Source organism: Natator depressus, chromosome 8, assembly GCF_965152275.1.
Source record: "Natator depressus isolate rNatDep1 chromosome 8, rNatDep2.hap1, whole genome shotgun sequence".
In the NCBI taxonomy this organism is placed as follows: Eukaryota; Metazoa; Chordata; order Testudines; family Cheloniidae; genus Natator; species Natator depressus.
The window spans coordinates 52,397,347-52,409,593 of NC_134241.1; the positions used below are offsets into that span (position 1 = coordinate 52,397,347).

At 43.9% G+C, this 12,247-nt stretch overlaps 1 protein-coding gene across 2 annotated transcripts in view; it reads left to right on the forward strand.

Annotated features, from left to right (window-relative positions):
• Positions 1-12,247, forward strand: part of XPR1 (xenotropic and polytropic retrovirus receptor 1) — a 227,232-nt gene that overhangs the window by 130,570 nt on the left and 84,415 nt on the right. For both annotated transcript variants that reach the window (XM_074961056.1, XM_074961057.1), the window contains exon 3: positions 4,813-4,914. In XM_074961056.1, coding sequence (XP_074817157.1) covers positions 4,813-4,914 — 102 coding nt within the window. The remainder of the gene's footprint in view (positions 1-4,812; positions 4,915-12,247) is intronic.

Below are 12,247 nucleotides of genomic sequence, written 5' to 3' on the forward strand. Positions count from 1 at the left end.
TTCAAGCATAAATTAGATGAGTTTTTGACCTTTGCAACAGATTTGCAGGGCACCACTATTTGATGATAGGAGCTAGGGATGTGGGGATTTTTTTTTTTTTAAAAGGCAGTTCAAAACTAGGAGGAGAAAAAAGGGGTTACTTCTGGTTTGAGGAAGCAGTTGTTCTACCTAGAGACCATTCAGGCTGGGGAAGTGGAGAAATGTATTCTTTTTTCAGTCTTTGGGACAAACTTTTCTTCCCTCCGCCTTTATCTTTAATGTGTCAGAAGTAATTTTTTTTGCATAGATTGCTCTTTGGACCTAACCTATGGAGAATATTGTACAGGAAACTGACCTTATTTGGCTATGTACATATCAATAGATTCTAATGACATGGTAACCATAGGCAAAGTTTTAGTGGTTTGCGCCACTTGAATCTTAAGATGTTTATATCTTTACTTAACATATTGGTGCTAAACAATAATCCTCTTAAGTTTAAAAATATTGCAGAGTGTAAAGTGTGTATATAATAACCCGAACAAGCATTAAAAGCTTACAAAAATGACTCTCCTGCCCTTCTTTGTGTTGCAAACACCTATTAGAAAAGCAGTAGAAATATAGAATACCGTGGAGATATTTATGTGTAGCATAATGACAGGTTTCAGAGTAACAGCCATGTTAGTCTGTATTCGCAAAAAGAAAAGGAGTACTTGTGGCACCTTAGAGACTAACCAATTTATTTGAGTATAAGCTTTCGTGAGCTATAGCTCACTTCATCGGATGCATACTGTGGAAAGTGTAGAAGATTTTTTATACACACAAAGCATGAAAAAATACCTCCCCCCACCCCACTCTCCTGCTGGTAATAGCTTATCTAAAGTGATCACTCTCCTTACAATGTTTATGATAATCAAGGTGGGCCATTTCCAACACAAATCCAGGGTTTAACAAGAATGTCTGGGGGCGGGGGGGGGGGGTAGGAAAAAACAAGGGGAAATAGGTTACCTTGCATAATGACTTAGCCACTCCCAGTCTCTATTCAAGCCTAAGTTAATTGTATCCAATTTGCAAATGAATTCCAATTCAACAGTTTCTCGCTGGAGTCTGGATTTGAAGTTTTTTTGTTGTAATATCGCAACTTTCATGTCTGTAATCACGTGACCAGAGAGATTGAAGTGTTCTCCAACTGGTTTATGAATGTTATAATTCTTGACATCTGATTTGTGTCCATTTATTCTTTTACGTAGAGACTGTCCAGTTTGACCAATGTACATGGCAGAGGGGCATTGCTGGCACATGATGGCATATATCACATTGGTACATGTGCAGGTGAATGAGCCTCTGATAGTGTGGCTGATGTTATTAGGCCCTGTGATGGTGTCCCCTGAATAGATATGTGGGCACAGTTGGCAACGGGCTTTGTTGCAAGGATAGGTTCCTGGGTTAGTGGTTCTGTTGTGTGGTATGTGGTTGCTGGTGAGTATTTGCTTCAGGTTGGGGGGCTGTCTGTAGGCAAGGACTGGCCTGTCTCCCAAGATTTGTGAGAGTGTTGGGTCATCCTTCAGGATAGGTTGTAGATCCTTAATAATGCGTTGGAGGGGTTTTAGTTGGGGGCTGAAGGTGACGGCTAGTGGCGTTCTGTTATTTTCTTTGTTAGGCCTGTCCTGTAGTAGGTGACTTCTGGGAACTCTTCTGGCTCTATCTGATAGAGCAGAGCTGTTTGCTTCTCTCACAATTAGTTGCTACAATGATTACAGTACAGCTGCCAGAACACAAGCCATTAAACTAATTGCTTACAAATGTACTGAAAATATTTTAACTCCGATAGTAAATGTATGTCAGGGTGGCCAACCTGAGCCTGAGAAGGAGCCAGAATTTACCAATATACATTGCCAAAGAGCCACAGTAATATGTCAGCTGCGCCCCATCAGCTCTGCCCGGCTCCCAGCCCCTCCCCGCTCCCCAGCAACCCCTCCCCCTCGCGCCCTGCACCTCCCAATCAGCTGTTTCATGGCATGCAGGAGGCTCGGGGAGGGGGAAGAGTGAGGGCATGGCAGGCTCAGGGGAGGGGGCAGGAAGGGGTGGAGTGGGGGCAGGGCCTGTGACAGATCCAGGGGTTGAGCAGTGAACACCCCCCGGCACATTGGAAAGTTGGCACCTCTACCTCCAGCCCTGGAGTCAGTGCCTATACAAGGAGCCACATATTAACTTCTGAAGAGCCGCATGTGGCTCCATAGCCACAGGTTGGCCACCCCTGATGTATGTGAAGGGAATTTGTATACTAATATCCATCATGCTTTTTTCATCTCTCAGCTGGTGTCTGAGCTCAAAGTGCAAGAAACTGAAAAGTGTAGGCGTGTCAGAAGTTGCATAGGTTTCTCTTTTACTTTTGGTTTTGCAAGTGAGAATGGCTTTTCCCACTTACTTTCTCTGAATTGGAAACGTGGAAATCCATACAATTTTCTGTAAAGCTGTGGGATACAATTGAGAGGTGGTTATACTGATCAGAGTTTCATCTTCAAACAGATTCATGGCAGCACCATGGGGACGAGAACAAAAAACCCATTAGGGATGTAGAAAAAGCATAAAGGAAAGTTGCTGCCGGTCCTTTTTGGCAGCTATAGTGCCTTGTAAAAGCAGCTTCTGTTGTCATGGAGCTTCTTAATCCAAGGGCAACTTCTGGCATCATGGCTTTCACATGGCAGAAAACCTTGTCCTGTTCAGCTTCAAAAACAATAAATATGGAATAGCCTTGGGCAGAATTGGTCTATTACTGCAGCTAAATTACTGAGCTGCAGTGAGAAACTGAACTGAAAGGAAACCGTTTGTTACCAGAAAAAAAATCTGATTTTTAAGACTCTGGCATCCACTCCAGTCAGAAGCCTGTAAAATGGAGTTTAAAGGAAAATGTTTAATAATTAGTAAATATCTTTGCGGCATTTGTATAGCCTTCCTTTCACTTGACATGACCATGTTTTGTGTCTAAATTCTGACCTGCCTTCATGATTATATGATTTTTAGAATTTCTTAGCACAGCTTTATTTTCAAGGTTTGTTTTCCTCTTCTAGTCCTTAGACTGCAGAGAGACTGAGATGAGACAAAACTGTTCCTTTCTTATTGCTACATGTCAATACAAAATGTGAAGAGGTTTTTATAAATGAGTCCTTAAAATGGCTTCTTTGAAGTTATGTACTGTCATTTCCATAGCATGGAACTCTTCACCTCAGACTCTGAAATATGTGGCTGGCCACAGTGAATTGTTTTGAAGGACATCACTGAGCTGTCACGTGAAAGTGAAATTGAATCTTTGGTTTCAAAATGAAACATTGTGCGAGTTTTATTCGGAAGTCTGCTGCAACAGCACAACAGAGTGAACCAGAGAAAAAGATCTGGCGAGGATGGGAAAAGTTGAGCAACATATTGAGGGAAAATATGATGGGGAGAGAAGTAGCAAAATACCAGGAGTGTAACGAGGAAGTCTTTGGAAGGCAAGGGGAAGGTACAGTACTGCTTTTCCCTGCATGACTGGAAAATATTTTTAGAGACACAAGATTTCTGGGTGGTATGAAGGTGTGGGGATTCTAACAGATATGAAGGGGGAGGGGTGATTCTGTTAGAACTCATGGATTCTAACAAAAAATTTAATTTGGCCCTCTACGTAAGAGTCTGAGACTTCTGTTTTAAACACAAATTAGTGTTTTGCAGACTCAGTATAAATGTAAATGCTCAATTGGGTAATTTTATTTTTTTTAAAAAGTAAAACCAGCATCTGTTCTGGGCTGAGAACTTGTATACAATTCCAACACAATGCAAACTGAAGTTAGACCCCTCAAAAATGGAGGACTGTAATGGTAAAACAGTGACAGGAATATAGTACTTAAAGTATGAACCACAGAGCATTTACCATACTGCTTCTGTGATTGCTGCGCCTAGGCTTTCAGATGCACCAAACTTGGGAATAACCCCTGTGTTTTATTAAACACTTTGGACAAGTTTGTATTAGTAGACTTGTGTCTTATGCACTGATGGGGGAGCAAAAATAGTTTTAGGCAAATATATGTAAGAGTGCAAGTAAAGTAAAATAGAACAGGAATTGTTTACACTAAGATTATTGGGCAGTTGATTTTTTTTCTTATCTGTTTGCAAAAAGTCCCATATTTTAGAGCCCCGTTTCTTACTTCACTGTTTTTACCAAAGAAATCAGTAATACATGTTTAGATTGAATTTGCGCCAAATAAAAATTTATAAACTAGAATCTTACCAGTTGACCTCTAACTCACCCTTAAATTTGTTTCCTTTATGGGCTAACACAAAGTTCAGCCTGAATTCCTAGAGTAAAAGAGCAGTATTTTCATCTGATCTGTTGCTAGAGGTGCAGCTTCTGTACAGAAAGTTGGTTTAGGGACCAGGAATGAGAGTGCATGAAACCTACAGCAGTGTTTAGGCAGGAGAGTGATGAACTCAATAGTGAAACTGAGGGGATATGTCTTTGTGCCCTCAGTAGCTGCACCTTGTGTGTCATTACTCATCTTGATTAATCTTCCTCCTTCCTCTCCCTGCTAGATTTTGGGCATTGTTAAACTCCATTGCAGCAAAGATTTGGAATAAGAGAACAAAAAACGTTCCAGTCAAGTGAGGGTTATGTCCCCTCAAGGAGTATTTGGATTTGATATTTCCTGACATTCAGCCAATTATTACAAGGAAGATGGCTTGTTCTCTGGAGAAATATTTTCACATTTGCCACCAAGAGAGACCAGAATTAACATTGGCAGGTGATTTCATCACCCTCTTTCCTTATTCTCTTACTATAAACTTTTTCTTCTTGTTTCACAGTCACAGATGAGGACACGGTGAAGAGGTATTTTGCCAAGTTTGAGGAGAAGTTCTTCCAAACCTGTGAGAAGGAACTTGCCAAAATCAACACTTTTTATTCAGGTAAGTTGCTTATCTACCTCTAATAGAATTAGTGGAAGGTATAGCACACAAAAGACCTAAGACTTCCAAACCCACAGAATAACTATAACATTCCTGAAGGTCTACCATCAGAAAATCATAGGCTGTGTCTATGTAAGAAAGCTGCTTTAGCTTAAGGTGTGAATTTAAAATGATATAACTAAATCTGTTCCAAAAAAAGCTGTGTGGATGCTCCTGTTTGGTTTGAGTGTCATATTTCAGTTTAGCTCGGTTAGAAATAGACTTAAGCCAAACCAGAATATGCCACGCTTAAACAAAAATATGAGTGTATCCAACAGCCTTTTGTGCCAGTTGAACGAGATAGGTTTAAAAAAAGTTTGTTAAACCAGTGCAACTTCCTGATGCACACAGCCCTATAGCCAATGGCAGGTAGCTGGCAAATACATTACGCAGCAATGTAACCTGTGCTTCTGTTTCTGTTCAAATTTATTAGAGTTGATGGGACTGAAAAATGAAGTGCTGTGTTTCTTCCGTGAAAGTTATACCCATTTTTGTTAGTATAGCATTTTGAAATGTCCACTGGAGTGAAGTTTCTCGTAACGTATAAATAAACTGGAAATAAAGATTAAAACTGATAGCGCGGAGTCTGTCATTTGTGTAATAATAATTCTAGAAAAGACTTTGCAACAGTGATATTATAGTAACATGCTGTCAGATTTTGAGCCAGTTTCCATCCTGTTTTGGAAATCTTGGAAATGGGATTCATTGGGGGGGGGCAGCAATTTATATATGAATATGATTTATTCATATTTGCCATAGTTTTTCTTAGCATTTTGTCAGTTACTAAAACTTTGTATAACAGAGTTTACGGTGCCTCCTGATAGCCTGTCAGTTGCTCTGATTTAATCGAGAAGTGAATACATAATGTTGAATTCATGCCTCTAAACATTGTGATAAGCACCGGGGATGACTTCATTGAGGGAAGCACCAGAGGCTGGGCTATGAGGGAAATAATTAATTAATAAAACTCAAATGTCAGTAATTGTTCACTACTGCTGCCCTCTGCCCAGATTCCATATAGGGAAGTAGTCTCTTCTTCTCTGTTGACTGTCCCTGCTCTGTTGGCTCCATGGAGGAAATTCCCTGTCCCATACATGGCTGCTGCTTCTCTCAAGCCCCATGAAAACTCCTTTCATCCTGCTGCTGCCACCCTCCTTCCCCTTCAGACCAGCTCCCTAGCTTCAGACTTAAATTGGGAAAGCAGATAACAAAGTGTGTCCTCAGAAAGTGACTGCCACCTTCACTCTCAATGAACCTTAAACGTAACTCTGTGCTTCCAAAAGAAACGTCTCACTCTCACCCTTCTTAGCCCACTAGGATTCTTATGCCTGGAGTTACAAAAACTACCTTCATTGCATGGTCAAATTGCACTGCCTTGACCTGGTGGAAAAGTCCTGGCTGGGAAGGGGTCAGGGTGGGTGCCCTCTTAAAGGAGCATATCCCATTGATGTAAAAGTCCCCATTGGTGGGGTCATTCTGGTTTGAACCTTTATTCCACAGGATCATCTATTCGTACTAAAACAGCAGCTGCTGCTTTGTTTTATCCCTTCCTTCAATGCCTAGGGAAGAACATGCAGTTGAGTTCTCTACCCCTCACCTCCAGATTAGTGTGCATGAATGTTATATTTTCATGTTAGTACATGAAACGAAAGTGAAACTCGTGTATCCGGGCACTGTTAAATGCAAAAAAGTAACACTGAAAAAACCTGAAATATTTTTCTTAATTTGTTTTGTTTAGTCATCTAAAATATGCTCTGCTAAACCCAGAGTTGTGAGCTCAATCCTTGAGGGGGCCATTTAGGGATCTGGGGCAAAAATTGGGGATTGATCCTGCTTTGAGCAGGGGGTTGGACTAGATGACCTCCTGAGGTCCCTTCCAACCCTGATATTCTATGATTAAAAAGTAACAGCAGTAACCAAAACTCCTTCAGACACCATTTTAGACTTGTCACTTTAATTAGGGAATGTTTTATTATTAACTCTTTAATATCAAGTCCCAAAACTTAGCCTATCTCTTACTTTGTTTTAAAACCATGTCATTTCTCTCCCCCTTCCCCACCCAAACAAGTATTTCATATACCGGTAAAAATATAACAGCAGCTTAGAGCTTGACTCACCCTACAACTACCGCCACCCAGTGGTGAGCTGGAGCCGGTTCGCACCGGTTGTTAAATTTAGAAGCCCTTTTAGAACCGGTTGTTCCACAAGGGACAACCGGTTCTAAAAGGGCTTCTAAATTTAACCGGCCCAAAGTGGCGCCTTAGGCACCAACTCCATGGGTGCTCCAGCCCTGGAGCACCCAAGAGGATAATTTGGTGGGTGCAGAGCACCCACCAGCAGCTCCCCACCCCACCCCCGGCCCCAGCTCGCCTCCGCCTCCACCTCCTCCCCTGAACGCGCCGCCCCACGCCGCTTCTCTGCCCCCGCCCCAGGCTTCCCGCGAATCAGCTGTTTGCGGGAAGCCGGGGCAGACTGAGAAGCAAGCGGTTGCTTTGGGCTCAGGCCCAGGGAGGCAGAGCGGAGGTGAGCTCACGCGGAGGGGGCCCGAGGAGGGCTGCCCGCGCCGCAGCAGGTAACTGGAGGGGGGGCCCGCAGGGGAACCGCTCCCCGCCCCAGCTCATCTCTGCCACCCTCGGCCTGAGTGGGAAGCTGCGGCCTGCTTCTCAGTCCTCCCAGGCTTCCCTCTGAACACCTGATTCGCGGGAAGCTGGGGTGGGGGGGCGCAGAGAAGCAGAGCAGGGCGGTGCACCCAGGGAGTCGGCGCCACTTTTGATGTGATGAGTGGGGGGAGCAGCCGCTCTCCCTGCTCCCCCCCTAGCTACGCTCCCCCGCCCCTAGGAGCCAGAGGGACCTGCCGGATGCTTCCTGGGAGCTGCCCCAGGTAAGCACCGCCGGGACTCCCCATCTCGCCCCCCGCAGGTGCCTCTGGCTCTTGGGGTGGGGTGGGCACCCACTGGGGTGGGCACCCACTAGGGTGGCCCACAAGACCCTCCTGCCCAGTTCTGGGGGGCAGTCAGGGGACAGGGGAGGCGGTTGAATGGGGCAGGAGTCCTGGGGGGCAGGGGTGGGCAACGACCCCCTCGTGGGGTGAGGAGGGACCCTGTTAAGATTTTGGCAGCTCATTACTGCCACCACCTATGTGCACAAAATAGAAGAAATAATTAATTGCATGGTGAAATGTTTTAATATTTAACATATGTTGATGTTAATATGCTGTTAAAGTATTGGAACAGTAAACTTTTTTCTGATTGCTGTAAATCTGATTACGTTATACTCTTGATGTAAAAAAAATCCTTTTTGTACTATATTCTTAATGCTTAAATCTGAAAACTATTATTCAGTTTCACTTGAAATTTGAAAGGTTATAACAAATGGGGAGGATAGTTAAAATCTTGTCCTCCCATCAACCTTCACAGAATCAGATTAAACACTTATTAACTAGAAAATGATCAAGAAATCAATTTGCTGTTAGTATTCAACATCCTGGAATCAGCTCTAGATCTGACACTGGATTTCCATAATGAAGATCTGCAAACATCATTTTCCAGCAACTTTTTATTTTCAGTGGAATTGCTAGTTAATACATGGTGAGTTTTTCACCTGTTTAAAATTTCAAAAAGCTGTGAAGAGCAGAATGATTTCCACCCTCTCGAATGAAAGTTACAATCAATCTTGTAACAATAGGCTTCCTTGTGCCTTAATTATGGAGTGACAACATGACTTTCCATAATATAAAATCATTTCAAGAGTGCTCCTATATTTCACCCCTAGCAATAGATAACTGCCTGAGGAGCATCACTTGAATTGTTCATGCCAGACTTATGATCCTGTCATACTTCAGGCATGTGTTGGCTTGGACTGTGGTCTGGTACTTGCCAGTTATTCTCGTCATGTGCATGGTTGAGAGGCATTCTTGGTCTTAGGTGTAGACCACATCTTAACAGAAACTGTCTTATGTACACCTCCCATCCAGATTATCTCCCATGCCACTTTCCTTCCTGTTGGAAATTGCATAACATCCTTGTAGATAACTACAGAAAGTACAGGCTGTGTTAGCACAGTGATTTTTATTCTGCTGTCTTCAGTGTGATAAATCTTGCTCTTCTTCTTCAAGTGATGTCCTTATGGGTGCTCCACTATAGGTATGGCAGGGCCCCCACCACCTGGGATTGGAGATCAGCAGTGCCTGTGGGACCACACATGGGTGCCTCCCTGTCTTGCACCGTGAGCGGCATGGGTATATATAGCACTGTGCAGTCCAACCGCCCCCCAATTCCTTCTCTGCCATCTTTGATCTGCAGCAGAATCTGCAGCAGAGCCCGCTTCTCCTTTCAGTTATTAGGCAGTGCCTTATCTATTAGTTTTAGTGTAGTTTTAGTAGTTCCTTTTCTCGTCCTTTCCCAAGAAAGAAGAAAAACAAAACACACTTCGTTTTCCTTCCTCTTACCCTCCCCCTTAGCTCATAACTTAGGGCTTTGTTTTCCCCCTTCCTGCTCTTCCCAACTGGGAAGCTCTCTCCCTCACCTTTATGCCCGGATCTCCAGGTTTAAGAGTTGTTTTTCCTGCCAGGATGCAGGAAATTTCCCAGAAATTGATGGTCATCCACAATGCACCCATTGCCTGGGAGAGGAATACATCTCACAGAAGTGTACCCATTGCCACAACCTGACTGCCAGAGCCAGAAAAGACAGAGACATTCGGCTACGACTTCTCCTCAGGGAGAGATCGTTGTGTCCAGCATTGGCCCCTGGCATGGCCACTTCCCCCATGAGGCTCTCATGGTCTGCTAGGTCGTCCGCCGACCCTCACTTGCTGCATCCATCTAAGAGAAAATCTCTTCCCCATGCTGACGGGAAGGAACTGGCTCTCTCCAAGGCATTGCCCACCAGAACACCATCCCCTTCAAGGTTGGTAGCCTCCATGTCTTCGGGGATGAGACATAACTCCAGGGACTGTACCAGTACCTCCGATACCAGAGCTAAGGAAAGGTCTAAAGACTTTAATGGGCAGACTTCCAGGGCTGCAAGATCCTCAAAAATGGTGCTGACCACCCCACCCAGATCAACTTTGGGTGCCACGGCACTGATGAAACCACTAGCAGTTGTACTGGTGCCAACATTGATTTCGACACTCACAAAACACACAGCACCAGCCAAGCGCTCAGCATTAGTGTGCCTTCTGGCACCAAGTGCACCCTTGGCACTGAGCAAACTCTTGGCATCAAGCAAGTCCTTGACTCTGTCTGCTGGTTGCTCAAGAGAATGCACCTCTCCCTCAGCACGAATACATCCACCCATACCAGTGATGATCCTCACTCTTCCTCAGGAGTTCAGATACCCTAAGAACCTGCTTGTATCTGATCTGCCTGAATCTCCAGTACTCAGACAAGCTTCCTCAGCCTCCTTTATCTTCTCCGAGTCACAGCGTGGCTCCCGTTCCCCTCAGAGGACTGCACCACCCTACCCCAGTGAGGAGAAAGAGGAGGAGGACTACCCTGACCCCCATTACATTCAAAGCAGGCACAAAGCACGTCATCTGTACATCCTCACTGTCCGTGACCTCCAACGGATGCAGGGCCCTGGTACGGACCACCCTGAATGCAACCCCATATGCCATTCTCTCCACATTGGCCATACTGGGATCCATGGGCCATGTACAGATCGCAGTTTGGGAAGCCTCCCATAGAACAAAGCCAGAGGCCTACACATTCACCTTCCCCATCGGTTTCTCGACCACCGGAGACTGAATCACTCGGCATAGCGGATGAGGAAGGAGAACCAGACAAGGAGATTATGCCACCACTTGATTGCTCCTCCTCTTCCTCTGATGAGGCTATCCTAGAATCATAGAACTGGAAGGGATCTAGAGAGGTCATCAAGTCCAGTCCCCTGCATTCAAGGCAGGGCTAAGTATTATCTAGGCCATCCCTGACAGGTGTTTGTCCAACCTGCTCTTAAAAATCCCCAATGATGGAGATTCCACAACCTGCCTAGACAATTTATTCCAGTGCTTAACCACTCTGACAGTTAGGAAGTTTTTCCTACTGTCCAACCTAAACCGCCCTTGCTGCAATTTAAGCCCATTGTTTCTTGTCCTATCCTCAGAGGTTAAGAACAACAATTTTTCTCCCTCCTCCTTGAAACAACCTTTTATGTACTTGAAAACTTGTATCATGTCCCCTCTCTTTTCTTCTCCAGACTAAACAAACCCAATTTTTTTTCAATCTTCCCTCATAAGTCACATTTTCTAGATCTTTAATATTTTTTGTTGCTCTTCTCTGGACTTTCTCCAATTTGTCCACATGTTTCCTGAAATGTGGTGCCCAGAACTGGACACAATACTCCAGTTGAGGCTTAATCAGCTCGGAGTAGAGCAGAAGAATTACTTCTCATGTCTTGCTTACAGTACTCCTGCTAATACATCCCAGAATGATGTTTGCTTTTTTTGCAATAGCGTTACACTGTTAACTCATATTTAGCTTGTGATCCACTATGACCCCCAGATCCCTTTCCAGAGTACTCCTTCCTAAGCAGTCATTTCCCATTTTGTATGTGTGCAACTGATTGTTCCTTCCTAAGTGGATTATTTTGCGTTTGTCCATATTGAATTTCATCCTAATGACTTCAACATCTCTCCAGTTTGTCCAGACCATTTTGAATTTTAATCCTATCCTCCAAAGCACTTGTAACCCCTCTCAGCTTTGTATCATCTGCAAACTTTATATGTGTACTCTCTATGCCATTATCTAAATCATTGATGAAGTTACTGAACAGAGCCTGACCCAGAACCGATCTCTGCGGTACCCCACTCGTTATACCCTTCCAGCATGACTCTGAACCACTGATAACTACTCTCTGGAGACTATTTTTCAACCAGTTATGCACCTCCATCTAGGTTGCATATCCCTAGTTTGTTTATGAGAAGGTCATGTGACACAGTATCAAAAGCCTTACTAAAGTCAAGATATACCACATCTACTGCTTCCCCACTATCCACAAGGCTTGTTACCCTGTCAAAGAAAGCTATCAGGTTGGTTTGACAGAATTTGTTCTTGACAAATCCATGCTGTTATTTATCACCTTATTATCTTCTAGGTGTTTGTAAATTGATTGCTTAATTATTTGCTCCATTATCTTTCCGGGGACAGAAGTTTAGCTCGCTGGTCTGAAATTCCCCAGGTTGTCCTTATTTCCCTTTTTATTGATGGGTGGTATATTTTGCCCTTTTTCAGTCTTCTGGAATGCATCCCGTCTTCCATGACTTTTCAAAGATAATTGCTAATGGCTCAGATATC